General features: G+C 36.1%; 1 protein-coding gene across 2 annotated transcripts in view; it reads right to left on the minus strand.

Moving 5' to 3' along the window:
* The window catches only part of LOC129801143 (nephrin-like), a 127,941-nt gene that overhangs the window by 86,122 nt on the left and 22,504 nt on the right, over positions 1-19,315 (minus strand). For both annotated transcript variants that reach the window (XM_055845909.1, XM_055845911.1), the window contains exons 2-3: positions 11,023-11,155; positions 10,758-10,966 (exon numbers count right to left, since the gene is read on the minus strand). In XM_055845909.1, the coding sequence (XP_055701884.1) occupies positions 10,758-10,966; positions 11,023-11,155 (342 nt within the window). The remainder of the gene's footprint in view (positions 1-10,757; positions 10,967-11,022; positions 11,156-19,315) is intronic.

Raw genomic sequence — 19,315 nt, forward strand, 5'->3', positions numbered from 1 at the left:
GAACGGTTTTTGGAGAAATCGGCGCTACTGCGAGAGACATTTCCCAGCGAGCACAGTTAGCTTTAAAAAGGCACGTGTTCAGCATATTTTTGCTAAATCCAAGAAGAAAAATGTGCTGACGCTGACCGGGCTGCTGTCCTCGAACAAAAAGTGCTAACCAAAAAAGTGGCACTGCCTTGCGAATTTTCGTTTAAGATTAGCAGAATTCAGCTGAAAATACAAATCCTTACGGCTGAATTAAAATCGGTTAGCATTTGATGCTCGCTAGGCTATGATAATATGAATTCGAATACCAACGGGAGGTTTAACCGTTAGGGGTAGCCTAGTGCTAACAAAGGAATGAGAAATGCACATAAGGATCTGAAAAATTTTAGTAACGATTTTCTCGGAAACTGTGAAAAATTGAAGTCAAACACTTTCATTTAATTTGAGCCTCCTTTGTGCTTGAGAAGTTCGAAATTTCGCTTGAAAATTGGAAAAATTGATTAAGAAATGCACAAAAAATTATCGAAAAGGCTTAATTCGATTTTGAGATAATCTGGTAAAACTAGGTTTTTACACATTTTTCAAAATAATATGTCAAAAGGCTAAAATTTCCTGAAATAAAAGCACTCATTTTTTGGAATCAGGGATGCCCCAAGCATATCTCTGTGACTATCAGACAGAGCTGGTAAAGTCAACAAAAATGGTGATTACAATAAGTGTGATTATGTAAAAATCACACCTAAATAGCAATTATCCGTCGCAAAATTAAGCTACGTTGCATTAATTTTCAATAAATTTTTGTTTACATTGCCTAAGCAAATATTAATGAAAACAATATTTTATATTCAATAAATATTCATTAGTTATTAAAATAACCTAGTATACTGTAGGCTTAGTATCTGGTGCATGAGACCAAATCCAATAAAGAATATTTCATATTTTAAAATCAATAATGGAAATTAATATAACTAATAACTCCGCTCAGATGAAAGTCAATTTATTGCAACTGCATTCTGGAAACTTTAGTGGGAAATTGATAATATAATTATTTTAAAAGAATAACTGTAAAATTAAAAGAAAATTGACTTTTCAAACATTAGAATTTTAATTCTAATTGAAATTGTGAAGGAAAAGTTTTATAAATCAATATCAATATTGTGGCTTTTCTCTTCTTCATTTTCCACACTTTCACAGTCATTAAATTCCCTTCCTCCGTTGCGCCTTGGCACTAATTAAATTTTCCATGAGAAAATGTGGAAAATTTTCTTCACAGCATCAACTTCTCGACACGTTCGATGACTGAACAACTGATAAGAATCCACTATACTTTCGCGGAAATCGTTTAAGCATTTGTTATCAATGAATATGTTAATGTATCGTCGCTTTAAAATTCCCAAGACCAAAAAGTCTCTCTTTACGGAAATGTAGAGATTGGAAAGCTCCATGGAAAAAAAATGAACAAGTTTAGTGTACAAAAGTTTTTCTTTACTGAGCTTAATTAAAGTAAACAAGCGAGATCTCAATTGCGAGTAAAAACTTTTCACCACCAAGTTTCCGTTCGCAATGGAGTCCACCCCAACCTTCTTTCGCCAACTCATCTCAGATTAATTATGGAACGTGGACTTTTTGTTACTCAACCGTGACATATTAGGTATGATATAAAACTAAAAGTTGCTAACGAGAGTCAAACACACACAACTTCTTTCACATTGCCCACTTGCCTTCCAAGACTTCCTTATTCTTACGCTATTCACCAACTTTTACTTGCAACGCTTGCGAAAATTTTAGCGAACATGAGATTTCTTTATCGATTTTGTACCAATCAACTGGAACTGAGAAGCTTTTAGTGATTTCATGTGCATTTGTTTAAGGTTAAATGAGTTGAAGTCTTAAAAGGAAAAGTCTTCTAACAGGATAGGATTTGACCTTAATGCTAATCGATTACTTTAAATAAATGCAACAAGGGATTTAATTTATTTGTATACAAAAAACACGATGATTTTTCGACGATCGAGCTTCAGACCTAAGGTTAAGTCTTAACTTAAGAGTAAAATTGATACTATCTTCCTTTCTCTCCCTGAAATTGTAAATACAGGTGACTTTGGCATTAGGTGGTAACTGCCCTCCTCATCTTAAGTTTATCTTTAATTTTTGCACTTAGCCCTTTAAGGACAATTGGAACACCGGTGTCCCATAAAGAACATAATTTTTCCTAACTATCCAAAGTTATTTTTTTCTAATGTCTATACATAATTGTAAAGTAGAAGGTTGAAGGAATCTAGAATATTTTTTGCAAGTCTCTAGCTAAATATTTGCTATGTAGTAAATATTTAAACTCAAAAATGGCGAATTTTTAAATTCTCAATTTCATAATTTATTTTGTTTATTTTTTATACTTCCAATTTTTTTTTCAAGCAAAACCTTTTTAGCAATAAAATATTATTTATTAGTATTGTCAGAAAAATTACTTAAATTTTTGGGCTATTTTTGTCTCTATCGTTCATAGAAGCACAGGGGAATCAGTGGCGCAATAGGCAAGACCGTTGGCTCTTGGGCGGATCGATTTCCTGGCTCGATTCACTGTTGTGAGTTCGAGTCCCGCCCGGTGCAAAGATCTGAATGTTAAGAAAAAGACATTTTCACTGTGATATAACGTAATAAAAATGCACCGCCTCGCCCAACAACTCCGGGAGCATGGAAGAAGCATTCACCACACTACGGGAAGGCGCTCCTGGGCGGTATACAATGGACTTCGCAAATTCTTCCAACACGGGATATGGCATTGTAAAAATGATTACCTTGTAATAAATATCTCGATACGATTAATAATAATATAGAAGCACAAAATACACCGAATAAGACTCTGTTGGACTGTCTAAGGTTAGATGTAAGACTTATCATTGATTATGTTTCTCAGTTTAATTTTTAATGTTGATTTTCAGTCCGCAAAAAGTGTTTCGTCGTTAAAGGGTTAAGGATGGTATTCACTAATATCATCTACCATGTGCGGTCGGTAAAGACAACTCTTAACTAAGGAAGAGTGTGATAACGGTGTCTCAAAAATTTATTTTTTATTTTTTATTTTACTACAGAAAGTTAATATGTCCTTAAATAGTAAAAAAAAAGTTTTTGTTTCTGGAACACGGCTGTCCCACTCATCCTTAAAGGCTTAAGTATTATAATTGAACAGGAGCTTACGAACAACAAAGATGCCGCATCTACGGTACGAAACAATAAAATCTTATTGAAGCACTAAATTGGCAAAAAATAAACCAGCAGAAAATTCAAAGTGGGCAGTAAAAAATTAAAAATGTGCAGTAAAATTTCTAATTATGGTCAGTAAAAAAAACTTAAATATTTACAAAAATGGGTCTAATTTATATATTTAACATTTAAAATTGTTGCAGATAGAATGAAAAGCCCTTTTTCCCTTTGCCAAAATTTGGACGATAATTGTTAAAATTTTTTTTACTGCTCAATTTTAACTTTTTATTGCTTATTTATAGAATCCCCACTAAATTGTCATAAAATGCTAAAGGAAATATATAAAGGAAAAACAAAAACATTTTTTTTTGTTTTTCACTTCCTAAGAATTCTACAACAACTTTAAAGCTCATAAAATTTAATTTCTTTAGTTTTCCTACTATTTTTGTGAAAATCAGCAAATGGCTAGTCAGTTTTCATAGTTTTTTTTAAACAAAAAGAAAGCAATTTCTATCAAATATTTAAAATGTCTTTTTTCCGTAATGACAATGATTTTACGATTTTAGGACTTATATTCCTTATAGAAATTTCACATTGTCATATTATTACGTTTATTTAAAAAAAAAATGGAAAAAACTGTTTCGGATAAGAGACAATATGGTAACACGAATTTGCAAAAAAAGCAAAACAAGAATTGGAAAATAAAACATACAGTTGAAGGAATAAAAATTTCGTTCTTTCAAGTGCATTTGCAAATGAAATTTGTCTTTATTTTCATTATTTCAATTGTGAAAACTCCAAAAACCCCTAGTAAAAATGAAAAGTTGAATCTTTCAAAGTATGAGCCTTATTTTTGATGCCATATGATTCAGAAATAAATTTTCCAAAACTCAAAATCAACCAATAAGAGACTCAATCACATTTTTTTAATAAAATTTTAAGTGAACATTTTCTTTAATTAAAATCTTAGAAAAAGAACATTTTGCAACTCATCTTAAAATTTTAGAGGTTGCCTAAACATTTTTCTGAGATTTTTCTGAGTGTTCAGGCAAGTTGTCAAATTATCAATCTTATCACCTCCGTATTTATTTCTCTAAAACGGGGATTTTTCTTTGTCTAAGACCAAATTGCAGATTCATTTTGGCTTCTGGGTACCACGGTACATTTCACTATATGTGGAGCGCCTTATCCGTGGTTTCTCAGGCCTGAAATACAGCATAAATCCCTGCTGCCTTGCTGTCTCTTTGTTGATGCTTTTGGGCGGGATCGCTGCATACTCTGAGTGCCCCTCCGCTGACTAGATCTTTCATCGTTCGTGAGTGCCACTGTGTCTGAGCAACATACTACAGTGTCGCTGACCCGCGGTGCGTAGTCGTGAGCAAAGTGCATAGAAGTGCCTCCGAGTGGCCTCCTGCTGTGTTTCTTTGGTGGCCCCATTCATAAGCGATAACTGTCAGCGCCATCTGTCAGTCAATAGCTGCCTCAACTCTTAAATTAAGAGTTTTTTTTGCCTGACTCTCAAGGCACAGCGAATCTTTACACTCGGAAAAACTGGGGTCGCAATAATAATTATAATAATTATAAAATTATTATAAAATTCTTTATTTCCTGAGTGGATTACTGGATTGGATATCTATTGGTGTGCTATAAGCTTTTTAGTGTGATCTCTGCGATCCCACAGCATGCCATCTTCTCGCACGGCTTGTAGCGGCTGTAATGCAGCAATAACGCCTATCAGGTACCCGGGCGTCCAGTGCTCGGGTTCTTGTCAATGCTGGTTCCATTTTGATTGTGTCGTTCCTGAACTTTCTCCTGAGACCGTCGCTGCTATAAGCCGTGGCGATGCGGACTGGATGTGTTCACGGTGCTCGGCTGGCAAGAGACGATCAACCTCTCTGGGTGGCCCTCGATCTATTGAGGGTCTTGTGAATATGGTAGAAGCAATGACCATAAGGATCTCTTCCCTGGAAAGTACCAGTGCTGAGCTGTGTGAGCGCACTATTCAGCTGGGCTATGCTGAGCTTGCGCACAAACGCACTATTGCTGGATTGCTCGCGGAGAATTCTGCCTTGTCTCATAGAGTAGCTACTCTAGAAGCTGGGCTTCTGCGCCTGGAGGGCTCGGGGTCTTGTCATGGGGAGGACCCTGCGCGGCGACTTGAGGTACTTATTGATAGGCACTCTATCAGCAAAATCTCGGGCGATGTGTCATTTCGGGATGCAATGAATTCCTCTGCCCTAAGGGGTACTCCATCTGATGTGCCGGGGCTTCCGGGTACATCCAGGGACACTCGATCGGAAGTACCGAATGATATTGGAAAGCTGTTCGCCGGCCGGTCTGATGGCGGCGTAGTTGATGAGGGCGGAGCCGCTGATGGGGACGTGGCCGTTGGTGGTGTTCCCCGCGATGGAGGCAATGGAAATTCTCGGCAAAACCGTAAACCCTCCAAACACTCTAAACTTACAAACCGTATAGAAAACAGAAAGCGACCTCTTATTGTTGGCACGTCTGGATCGTGCCCACTCGCTGCGGTCCCTAATCGTCAGTTACTCAGACCCGATCAGGCTCAACTATTTGTGACAAGGCTGGCCCTGGATGTCACTGCTGATCGGTTAAAAGAGTATTTGTCGTCTCTTGGTCATGACGCTACGGTTATGCATCTCCGTCCTCCGCGCAATGTTCCTGCAGTTACTTACAACTCATTCAGGGTGACTATCCCGCGTGAGTCGCTGGAGTGTCTGCTGAATTCCGAGTTCTGGCCTCCTGGGGCTGGAGTGAAGGAGTGGCTTTTTCGGGCACCGGCTGTCTCCGGAAACTAATGAATCTACTGCAGTACGCTCATGCTTGTCGCTGACCAACTCTTCGTCTTCGATGCGGCTTTTCACGGATGGTTCTCTACGGTCCGCTCACTCATTTGCTCTTTCTAATGAATCAGTCTATGTAATTGATAACTATACTCTTAACTCTTCCTTTTTTGATCCTGACTTGTCTGGTAGCATCTCTGAGGCTCGGGTTACTGCACCTAAAGCCTTCAGCTTTGATCAAATCTGCAGTAATCCGAAATATTCTTTCTTAGTCGCTCATATTAACGCTCGGAGTGTGAGACGACATATTGACGAATTACGTTTGCTGGTTCGAGAGATTTCTCCGAGTATCCTGTGTGTCTCCGAATCCTGGCTGGACTCTACCGATTCCGATGAGGCCGTGAGTATCTCGGGCTTCCGTTTTTTCCGGCGTGACAGGGATGGCCGTCGCGGTGGTGGGGTGGGAATTTATATCCACCGAAGCCTCGGCGCGGTTCTTTGTTGCTCTGATTGTGATGAATCCTTTGAATTCATTGGGGTCAGAGTCAGTTTGCCCCAAAGTCATTTACTTGTGTTCTGTTGCTATTTCCCGCCACCAGTTTCTAGCTGCAGACCCGTCGAAAGATTTCTGGATCTCGCCACCTCCTACGATAATTTCATTATTCTCGGAGATTTTAATATAAACCTAACTGCTGACTCTCTTCTGAGTAAAAGCTTGCGGGTTGAGCTTGAGTCCCGTTCCCTAACTTACCTTCCACTTAATCCCACCAGACTTCAATCGCTGCTTGACATAATTGTTCTTCCCGTGGATGATTTGTCTAAGTTGCTACGATTTGGCCAAAAAACCTGCCCGCAAATCTCAGATCACGATCTTATATTTGCTTTGTATAATTTTCGACTTCCGCGGCCGAGGAAGGAGACAAAACTTATCCCAGACTTGTCTCAATGCAGTCCGCACCATGCTCAGGAAGCTGCTATGTCAGTCCTATGGTCTGAGGTATCCTTGTTGCCTAATGCGTCTGATCGAGTCGATCTTCTTACTCAAAAAATTAACAATCTCTTCGATGATATTGTCCCTAGGAAGCGCGTGATTGTCAAAAGCATTGCAACCCCGTGGTTGACTTTGCCAATTTTAAAGAAGCTGAAGCGGCGTGATGCTGCCTACAGAAGATGGAAGCGTAGTGGTCTTCATGTGGATCGCTTAACATTCGTTCAACTTCGTAACAGTGTTGTTACTATGATTCGCCGCGCAAAGAAATCCTACTACTTACGGTCCTTGGATGCCAGCCTTCCTTCTAATATTCTCTGGAGTAATATAAGGAGGCTCGGATTACGTCCGTCACTGCGTTCAGCTGACGTGCCCGGCCCTAGTGTTGATGAGCTTAATAAGTTCTTCAGCACATCGGGCACTGCGGCCACCTCTGTGAGCTGTCCACCTATGCCTCTCGGGCCCTGGGATGGCTTTAGCTTCGGAAGTGTGTCGGCTGATGACGTCATTTTCGCCATTGCACGTGTTAAATCTGACGCTCAGGGGGATGATGAGGTCTCCTTAGCGTTTGTTAGAATGATCCTTCCTGTCATACTTCCTGTATTGACTGATACTTTTAATTTTATAATTGCTTCCTCTTCTTTTCCTACCATGTGGAAATCAGCTTTAGTTATACCTATCCCGAAGGTTAGTAACCCAGTTGGTCCCTCGGATTTCAGGCCAATCAGCCTCCTACCCGTACTTTCTAAGGTGCTTGAAGCTCTGCTCCTTGAGCAACTCACGGCATACCTAAACTCTGAGAGACTACTTGTTGATCTTCAGTCAGGATTTCGTAGTGGTCACAGCACTACTAGTGCTCTACTCAGGGTACAGTATGATATTGCATTATCACTTGACAATCGCAAATTTGTTGTGTTACTACTTCTTGATTTTTCCAAGGCTTTTGATAGCATTCCTCATGATTTACTCTGCTACAAACTTTATAGACTTTTTAATTTCTCATCTTCTGCTGTTCACTTGATCAAATCATATCTTGAGGGTCGCTCTCAGAGAGTCAAGATTGGCAATAAACTTTCTGAACCTGCAAATCTACGTAGTGGTGTGGCTCAAGGTTCTTTACTTGGCCCACTTCTTTTTTCCCTATTTATAAATGACCTTCCGTCAGTTTTATTTGACTGCTCGTATCACCTCTATGCAGATGATATGCAAATATATACCTCAGGAGACCCTTCCGATGTTCAGGCTGTGTTCTCTCGGGTGAACGACAATTTATTCTGTGTGGGGAATTGGGCTTCATTGAATGGACTGGCTCTAAACCCTAAGAAGTCCCAGGCTATTTTGATATCCAAAAAGCCGTTAGCGGCTCCCCCGGCCCCTCTCACTATCTATGGGCAGCCTATCCCACTTGTTGAGCGTGCTCGCAATCTGGGTGTTATTTTTAATTCATCGTTCACCTGGTCTGATCACGTGTCTCACATCAACCAGAGGATATATTGCACTCTCCGTACGCTTCGGCGTTTTCGCGAGATTACGCCATTTAATACTCGCTTACTCCTTGTTAGGTCACTCCTCATACCAGTGATAACTTATGGTGCAGAGCTATTCTTTGCAGCCGACTGTGAGACACTAAGACGCTTGACAGTGACCTTCAATAACTGTGTAAGATATGTTTGTGGGCTGCGCGCTCGTGATCATATCTCTAGGCATCGTAATATTTTGGTGGGTTGTGATCTCCCATCACTCCTCCGTCAGAGAGCGGTTTCATTCCTCTTTCGCTTGATTATTTCTGGAGGGCCGCGTTACTTGGCCTCAATTCTGATTCCTGGGGCCTCGGCCAGGGTGCGGGGACTCTTGGTGCCGAGAGCTCACTCTAACCAGCTATCGCGAACAATTTTTGTTGACGGAGTTGTCTTGTTCAACTCCCTTCCCTTGCATGCCAGATCCTCACTGGCTGGCATTGCTAGATTCTACCAGATCGAGTAGGGCTAATCTTGGATTTCTGATTTTTTTTTTTGCCTATTATTTTGCTTCTTTGCTTGTAACTTTCTTTTTATTCCTCTAATCAAACTATGTAAGAGGGGCGGACCCTATCAGCTTTGATTAAAATAAATAATAATAATAATAATAATAATAAACCGAATTTCAGGTAGCACTGAGCTTGGACTAATCAGAACGGGAATTCTGTAACAATACTGCAATGTCATTGATGTTATATATGAAAAAATTAACTTTCGTTATTTGGAAAATTCGGGATAATTATTCGAAAATGCAATTACTGGTCAATTACTAAGGGCTTCTGATCTTTAATGTTTTTTTTTATCTCTCGTAATACAAAAAAAAATTGTCATATGACATAGTAATATTGTTGCAGAATTCCCCTACAAGTCTTTCTTTGGTACTAAATGAGCCACAGAATTAAAGACCGTTTTACGTTATACACTTTCGGGATTTTCCACAATTTCAAAGTTACTCGGTTTTATCTTCATAAATTAATAAGGATTCATGGGTAATAAACTAATTGCTCAAGAAAGGGGTGTCAAAGCATCTGAAACCTTGCGAAGTGCTCGAACTGGTACCCTATATGCTATAGCTTCAAAATACTTTCGCATTATTTACCGTTTACCGATTCTCAACCGATTTGAACCGATTCCTAAATTACTCTAAATATTTCCTCAAAATAGTTTTAAAAATTGATTTTCCGACAAAAATATACTTATAGGTTCATAACCGGTTCTTTACCGATTCACAAGCGTCTTGAACCGATTTATAATTCACTTAAAAAGTGGCCTAATTAGAGTCATATAATTGAATCTTGGATAAAAATTAGTAAATGGTATATTTATAAAATTAATAATCGATAATAGGTAAAAGTCGTATTATCGGTTCAGGGTTGACAGGAATTTTAAGACCTTTCCAATGAGTCCAAATATGTCATTATCCGGTTGAAAAACACGCTCTCTGGGTTTTTTTTTTCACTTTGATCTTTAAGTTATTAGGAATAATTCAACGGTATTTTCGTATAGGATTCAAATCGGTTGTGAATCGTAAAACTTAAGAAAAATTGTCCAATTTGAAAACCTTGCGAAATTCTTGAAATCATGAACAGAAGAAGACATTTCCCAAATATGAAGAATTTTTGAAGCAACTTGGAGTAAAAACACATTGTCAAACTTTAAAAGTTTTTTTTTCTCGAAACGTACGCACTACTTTTGAGCTAGCCTATCTGAGTAATAGCGGCCACCGCCGTCTTTGGGTTGGTGGCCAACCTCCAAAGTGATAACTGTGGAAAACTCTTTCTCAGGTTGTATGAGCCATCTGCATCGTCCATAAATAATTTACAAAAAAAAGTAAAAAGCCTAATTTCAAAACCGACCTACTTCAAAGGTGCTTATTTCTTTATATCTTGTGTGCACTTCTAGCTTACTCATTCATATTATGAAAACAATTACAATCGTTGATAAGTTCGATTGCTATCCACGGGAAGATTCACTGACCTTAAAATCATCACCCAGTTCTCACACTGTTGCACAGCCATTTTGTATTCAAAATTAAGTTATTTTTTAAATTTAATTTTGAATATAAAATGACTGTGCAACCTCTGCAAATTTCATATTGATTGATTTCATTAGCAAAGTCGCAAGAAAATCATAAAACACTTTAATTTTTGGCGTTCTACTATAGATATAACCCCTTAACATCGGTCTTATTGCATTGAAAACTTTTTATTCTAATTGCTTATTTTTGGAAATAATTTATCAAAGGTAGATTCAACTTACTTATGACTGTTAGATTAACTTTAGAGTTTCTTGTAGGGCTCTTCTGGAAGTCAACGCGACACCTGTAGATGCCAGAGTCTGAGCTCCTAGAGGATTGTAAGGCTAAAATGGCAGGTTTAGTTTTTGCTTGAAAAATACCCCGACCAGCGATTGATGTGTCATCAGACCAATGTGATCCCCCATCCAAATGTGATCCACGTGCGTCGAAGCTGCAAAAGAAAGACTGATGATTGTATCTCTGAAAATTCTCATTCATCGCTCTCACCTATAAATTGGAGTCACGTAGCCATCCTTGTACCAAATAACAAGTGTGATTTTGTCATCCGGAACTGGGGGTGTTATGTTGCATGGCAATCGAGCCATTGATCCCTGTACTGCCTCCGCCAGAGAGATGGGTACTGCAAAAAGGGTTGATATGATGAATTCCAGCGGAAATTATAACAAAAAATCAGGGATTTTTTTTTTTAATATATCCTCTGGGCTTTTTCCTCGGTATCAATAATTTTCATTATTGCAATATTTCCACTCATATTTCTCATCCTCAAATTCTACCATTGGATATTTTTATTAATTGATGTATTTGATAATGATGGTGAAGTATTTGCAGAAAAAATGGAAATAAATTTTTTTGTGTGAAATGTATTATTACCGTATCCATTATTAATAATAAAATTTATTTTGTTTTCAAAAAACTGTTAATTAAAATAAAGTATATTTTGTTGTAGAGTTTTAGATATTTTTGTAATTTATATTAATAATTCTGAATAAAATATTATCCAATTTGGTGCCAGTAAAATAGAGAAAATGTTTCGAATTGATTTCCTCGACTTCTTCAAATCCATGAAGAGGTATCAATGAATGAAGAATGATATAGAGAATTGCATTTGTGAACACTATGAGAGAGAAAGAAAATAGATTGCAAGATCGAAAGTACCACTGAATCACCAACCAAGAAGTATTCTGGGTTAAATAAAATATGTTGCAATCTGAAAGTTGCAAGTGCAACTGCCATTGCATCCCCACTGTGTTTGGTGGCAAGAGATGGCAGGGGACTGATATCCAAGATAGTACAATTCAGCACAAATCCCCATCATATCAACAGCACACCGGGTTTCGAAATCGTTCATCGAACAAATTGAATGAGACGCTTTTCTGTAAATTGCATTTCATTTCTGATTCACTCAAATCCATAGTTTGAAACAACACAGGTCCATGGGGTAGACAGGCTATGGAATGAAGACAAAATTTCCTCTATGATGATTTTCAATGCGATGAAGAGTAATGGAACTGTTGAAGACTTCATATGTAATTTATGGTTAGAGGAGACATGCGACACAAATTCACGCCCACACTAGCACTTTGCACTTTACTTCAGACCTAACAATTTGATGCTTATAAGGAGGAGGATGTTGGTTTAAGAATCAGCATTGAATCCCCCACCTGCACTTGCGACATATGGCGCCATATAAATTTATTGGGAAAAATCAATCTTCTCATCTGAGGAATTATTTAGATTCCGATGCTCATATAATATTAGATGAGTTCATATATTCTGTCAGTAGAAGAGGTCGAAAGTTTGGAGTGGTATATCTCAGTTCCTGATGAACATAATTGGATGGGTGAACTATTGTTGGAAAGCTTGGTTCATTAGCTTTCAGAATCTGGTATATATAATTTTCTATGAGTAAACCATGGTCATCCAGAACCATTTATGTCGAAGAAGACACTTTTTGCAACGTCTTTTTTGACCATCTACTGCTGGGACCAGGAGTGACCCACGATTATCGCACAAGGACTATTTGTTAGAGGAACTCAAAGGGTATAATTTGTGGAAGAAACTTTTTTTTTGGACATCTTACTTTTTTTTATTCATCGACTTTTGCAAGAATTTTGAAGTGTTAAACGCAAGGAAAAAATTACTGAAATCCTAAAAGAGTGGTTTCTGGAGGGGAAGGATAGACGTGGGGATGAAATTGATGTGATATTTGGATTCCTTAGATCAACTTATGGGGGAGTACTTAGAACATTCCAAGTCGATATCTTCATTAGTTTGTCCAGAAAATGAGATAGAAGGATTTCTGTCATTTTTTTCTATGCGTGTAAAATGTTAAAATTCTTGCAAAAGTCAATGAATAAAAAAAAGTAAGATGTCCAAAAAAAAAGTTTCTTCCACAAATTATACCCTTTGAGTTCCTCTAACAAATAGTCCTTGTGCGATAATCGTAGGTCACTGCTGGTCTCAGCAGTAGATGGTCAAAAATGACGCTGCAAAAAATGTCTTCTTCGACATAAATGGTTCTGGATGACCATGGTTTACTCATAGCAGACTACATATACCAGATTCTAAAAGCTAATGAACCGAGCTTTCCAACAATAGTTCATCCATCCAATTATGTTCATCAGGAGCTGAGATATACCACTCCAAACTTTCGACCTCTTCTACTGACAGAATATATGAACTTATCCAATATTAACTTCAGGTGACGATAAAAATTTATTGTTAGACATAATTAGACAGCATTCTTAATAATTTCACCCAACTCTCACAAAATCATCGAAGGTCATTAAGGTCATCAAAGATCGAAAACCATTTTTTTACCGTTGAAGCCCTAAACCAGTGATTAGCTAAATGAAGATTATTATACTGCTCTTTCTTTAAGTTCGAACCGTAAAGGGAACACTTTCTCAGCAGTCCATCAATTAGGTTGTTGTGCTTCTCAAAATTCCAGAAACTTATTCAGTTACATCGTTGAACAATGTCCACATAAATAAAAAAACCATCCCTTTTATAAATGAAAAGCTATGCAAAAAAACTTGGAAGAGTAAAGAAGAACTAAAGCTCGTTTTACGATATTTCATACAAAATAGACTTTCTTTAATATAAGGTGTCTGAGGTGTCTGATATATTACTCAAAAGAAATATCTGTATTTCTTACATTTTTAAATGTATTAAGAATTATTTTAGAGGAAGCAAAGTGATAAACTACTTCACAAAATTTCAAATAATACTCCCGGGATGGAAATGACTAAAAAATAAATTTGTATTAAAAATATTAAACTTCAAAGTTAGGATATTGGTGATTATATATATGCAACTTGTCTAAAATATTGACCCGTTACTTTGAACGTAAACTTATTCCTAAACAAGGCATTAATGATATACTAATAGAGCTAGTAATGTTAGGGATTTCTTAGATTAATATAATTGGTAAGATCGAAAGTTATCTTTCTGGCTTCTCTTTTTTTTGGTAACTCATTTCGGGGAACTCAGACCAATTTGGCCAGGAAAACCATGGAGGAACCCAGGGAACCCATTGTGAATTCACGGAACCTATACATCTTTTCTTTACAGAGAAATCACAAGAAATCCAGGCAAATCATTTTTTTTTCAGGCAATCCAGAAAACTCATACTTTTCTTCAATAAACTCAAGAATCTCATATATTTTTTCGTGGAACCGGGAACTGGAGCCCCTTGAACCACTCCAATAGCTTATGAGTTACCCCTTGGTGTGATGCCTAGCTCAATTCCCGTAATTGTGAGTTCATATGAAAAGAACTGGATATCTGGATGGGGACTTTTTCAAATGTGATAAAACATAATAAAAGACACTTTTTCCAAAAAATTCTGAAGCATAAAAGGAGCATCCACATTTCGAAGAATTGCCCCTGGGAACCCCATAATAAACTTGACAGATTCTTCCAGCTTGGATTACACAAGACAATAAATAATACGATTTAATTGTAACAAACATCTCGATATGGTTATTAAATGAATTCAAATCCTTTAGGAGAATGTAGGCATGGTTCGCACAGAGTGAACCTTCAAACGATGTGAATTTTATCTTTGTTTGCAAAGAGCTGACTTACCATTTTTCTCATCTCGTCTCATGAGCTCAATAATTATCTATCTTCTAGTTAAGAAAAGACGAACTAGCTCTTTGTAAACAAAGAGAAAATTTGCGTTGTTTGAAGGTTCACTCTGTGCGAACCATGCCAACTTCAGCCACTTCTAAGCACAATATGATACCATTCTGCGACTTGACCTCCGTACCTATAATCTTTAGGGACCCAAAAGTTCATCTGATCTCAATCGTAATTGAAGTAGAACGTGTGTCTTACGGGAATCTGGCTAGATCCTCATGGGCTGTGGTACAGTTACCATAAGGGAGGGCCTAAAGAGCAAGGTCGAAAACTGATTTTGTTTTGCTAAAATTGATATATAAACTTTCTACCAATAGACCACAAAAATATCAGAAGCAGGTTCGAAGTATTTTCGAAGATATAGTGATAGAAGAAAAGAAGAAGCAGACAGGTTTGCAAGCACTTAGATTAACATCGAATTTCTATTTTTAATTTTTACGACTTTCTTGAATTGGCGGGAAATAGCAAAAAATATTTAAGGATTATTTGAAGTGGATAAAAGCTTAGTCTGTTGATAACAAGGTTCTTAAATAAATTCTCTACTACTTGAACATAATTGATTGTTGAAAAACAAAAATTATGTTTTTTATAATTTTATCTTAAAAGAAATGGAAAAAGTGGTGTGTCCTTTGGTTAAGTTAGTTCTGTAGAGAATGGTGTCTTGATGAGGGGGGGGGGGTCACTGTAGCCGTAGACCGTAGGTCAATATCTCTCTCCGTTTAGCAGCCAGGATGATGAATAATTGAAAAAAAAAATGGATTGTGGATACTGCTCTCAAGAGTACGAACAGTAAAAAGTATCTCTAAAAAAATTAAAAATATTTTTATTTTAGGATTTTCTATAATTTCTTCTAAGATTCACTATAAAATAAATAGAAAATAAATAGACTTAAGAATATTAATCCGTTATTATGTAATATTGAGAAAATATTTCTTCTAAAATTTACTATAAAATACTCGTACAATTAAGAACATTAATCCGTTATTAGGCAATATTAAAAAATAAGCAATCTAAGTATATTAAAAAAAATTATCAAAATTTTATTAAGCTTATTGTTCGTGTTCTCTTCTTCAGAAAAAATCACAAATTTTTGTTTGCCTAATTCAGGCTTCTCTTTTAAGAAAGCTTATTACTCGCCAATTTTTCCGACACGACGTAACTAATATAATTCTTAATGAGAGTTCATATATCGAAGCTTTAGTATTAAAACGGTATATTTCACGATTTTAATCATTTTTTTGAGATTATTGTTGTGTTCTCACGGGAAGTTTCTTAAATATTCAAACAGCAATTTTGTTAGAAATATCTTTCATAAAACCTTATTTGCACAATCAACGAAGCTTATTAGAAAGGCATTGAATTCTACTTCGGCCATAACTCTAGTGGCATAGAAGAGAATGGATCAGAATCAGATATAGCTGAAATATTTTTAAAGACTCATTTGAAAAACTTTAATAAACCATATTCTAGCCAAATAAGTCTAGCTAATTCTTTAGTAATTTGAAGCTTAATTTACCAGAAGTTTCTTTTTAATATTCGACAGACATACTTTCCTGATAAATCTTCCCACCTAAGTAAAAGTGTCTAAGTCAAGACACAAAATGCTGTAGATTTACTAACTTTAATATACAATAACATTATATATTTTGCAGCTTTCCCGAGAATTCTACCAATATCAATATTTTTGGACAATTATGAAGAAGTTGAATATTCGACTCTCATAAATATTCTCATTCTAAGTGAATCGAATAATAATAGTTCCGTGTGTTTATTTAAAGAAAACAACAAATGTTAATAAGACTTTTTTTTTAAATACATCTCTTGAAAATACTTGAACTCGAAATACGCTTAGGGTAAGTGTGCCAAATTTCGGCATAGTTGCATGTAAGCACCGAAATCCTAAGTTTGAAATGCAATATTTTTAATAAATATTGATATTTTTTGTTGCTTCCATTTCGGGAGGGTTGTGTGGAACCTTCAAGACTAGTTTATCATCTTTGTTTTCTTTAAATCACTTCCTAAAATATTGAAAAATTAATAAAAATATGGACATTGCTTTGGGTAGTATTTCGGCCACTTTGTGTGAAATTTCGGCCACCTTTTATTTGACCACCTTTTGTGACGGAACGGATAGAAAATTTCAAAACGTCAAAAGGAACGAGTTTAATATATAATTTAATACGTTTATATGACTCACAAGCCCTGAAGTCTTTCGTGTAATTTGTCCTAAACACCTGAAGAGTAGCATCTCTAATTTATGCGCAGATTCCCGTAGCAATTTGCACTTCCTGAACTCTTACAATGCCTTTTCCACATCATCTTTTTCATAGAAGCGATGGTTTTTTTCTGTGGACATTGTAGAACTCAGGAATTCAAAAAGAAAACATAAAATGAATAAGAAATTTAGGAAAGCAAAAGATGTTACCGAAATAGGCAACACTACCTCACCGGAGAGACGCTTACAAAGTATATACTTTTTTACGCGAAACACAGGATCCAGCTGGGAAATTTTACCCGAAATTAAAAGATTGATTCCCTATTAACATAAACAGAAACAATCTTTAATGAAAACTAATCAATTTTCATGAAAAACACCGAAGGAAAACCTTCTGCACTTCACCACAAATCACAAAACTGCTAAAGACACAATCAATCTGTCACATTTTTTGTAAGACTCTTTCCACACTGAGTTTTTACAACGCAATTTAAATTCAAATTATACCTAAAATTTAACTGTCTTTGTGTTAATACGTCCTAAAATGGATAAATATTTGAAAGCAAAATGAATTCATTGACTATTCGAAGATTACATACATAATTTTAATTAATTTATTTGCATGGCCGAAATTACACTCAAAGTGGCCGAAATTAGAAGCTGGCCGAAATTTGGCACACTTCCCCTATGTTAATAAATTTGAAACAAAACACTTTTAATGCATTTCTGAAAATTAGTCGCCCTAAAGAAATTTCCCCTATCATTGTAAGCAGGAACGTCAATATTTTTTAAAGTTTTGACAAAAATTGCTTCCAATGTGTAGAGACCATAACGGCGTTATCACACTTGCACATTAAAATTTTAATGTGATTCACATTAATTATCGTTTGTGAGCGTCCAAATATGTTATTTGTGTCTTTGAGTCACTTAATATTTGGGGTTTTTCTTTTTATTGGTAAAAAAGTGGACTTGGCCTGCAAAAATAAATTTAAATTTACCTAAAGCATAAATATTTTTCACATTAAAAAATTAATGAGAAAATCGCATTAATTTTTCGCATTAATGCTATAAATCAATTTATATCAAATTTTGCGGGTCAAGTCTACCTTTTTATCAACAAATAGATCAACAAATTACACATTTGGACTCTTACCAGAGTGAATTAATGTGAATCATATTAAAATTTTAATGTGCAAGTGTGATAACATAGTAAGACAGAAGTAGACGCATTTTCAATTTATTTCAATGGAATAAAATAAATTCTCATTATGAAAATGAGTGGTAAATTAAAAAAAATCTTCATTAAATACTTTCATATACTTCTGATCTTTATGTCGTGTTCCTTGAGTTCATTTCTTAAAACGTCTTCTTATTAAATTTAACAAAGTGGAAAGAATCCATAAGAGACATGGCATTGAATTCGTAGTATTAATATTACTCTGTCTTGAATATTTGAGCAGCAATGCAAAGGATAATTTAAGGTAAAAAGATATTGAAATGATATTATATAGTATTACTTTTGTTACTAAACTGTAACATTCAAGAAATAATAAACAGTTTTAGCTTCGAAAAATATTGCAACTTCAAGCATTAGTAAAGTATTTTCTTTGTCGAATTTACCCATTGTCTACAGTTTGAATATAATTTCCAGGGAATTCTAAATTATTATTGCTGTGACTGTGAAAACAGTTTAAAAGACATTCAGACGATAAAATGACAGTTTGCAGACAATTTTCTCTCTTAAAACTACCACAGAGAAATGCATTATAAATTTTTAACCATTCCAAAACATCCATTGTTTTTGCATTTTCCCACCACTTGGCACAGCACTGAGATGATGCGACTTTTCATGCCTTAGAATAGCACGGTATTTCCTGGAGTGCGTTTTGGTATTTGAAGAGGAAAAGAGATAAGAAAAACCAACAAAATTTTCAGTCAATTAAGACATATCTTTGCTCACGATGTCTCATTTGCATGTCGTGTGGGTGAATTTTCCCGGAAAAAGAAACGGAAGACGGTTGGCGTGAGAACTTGCATGTTGCTCAAGATGCGATAAAATTGCTCGATGCAACAATTCCCTCAGAATTTTATTCTAAATACCAAAAACGAAATGTGGAAAATCATCAGACGTCCTGGCTCTCAAGAAATTTATCTGTTGAATCTCCTCACAATGTTTCGTGGGAAGATTTACCACTTAAATTTTATGACGCCTTCATTAAAAATTGTGTAGGAAGTTTTAAAGGTTCAGCAATGTGCTCAGAAATTGCTTAACTTTTTCAAGCTTCGGAATGGGCTGCTTGAAACGACCATCTCTTAGGGAGGCTCTATTCAAAGCTTTCGCTATTCTGGTACTTCTTCGTCATACATACTCAGAAATCTCAAGTAAAATAACTATTTTAGCCTAATTTTATTAAATATAAA

Source organism: Phlebotomus papatasi, chromosome 2 (assembly GCF_024763615.1).
Source record: "Phlebotomus papatasi isolate M1 chromosome 2, Ppap_2.1, whole genome shotgun sequence".
Lineage (NCBI taxonomy): Eukaryota > Metazoa > Arthropoda > Insecta > Diptera > Psychodidae > Phlebotomus > Phlebotomus papatasi.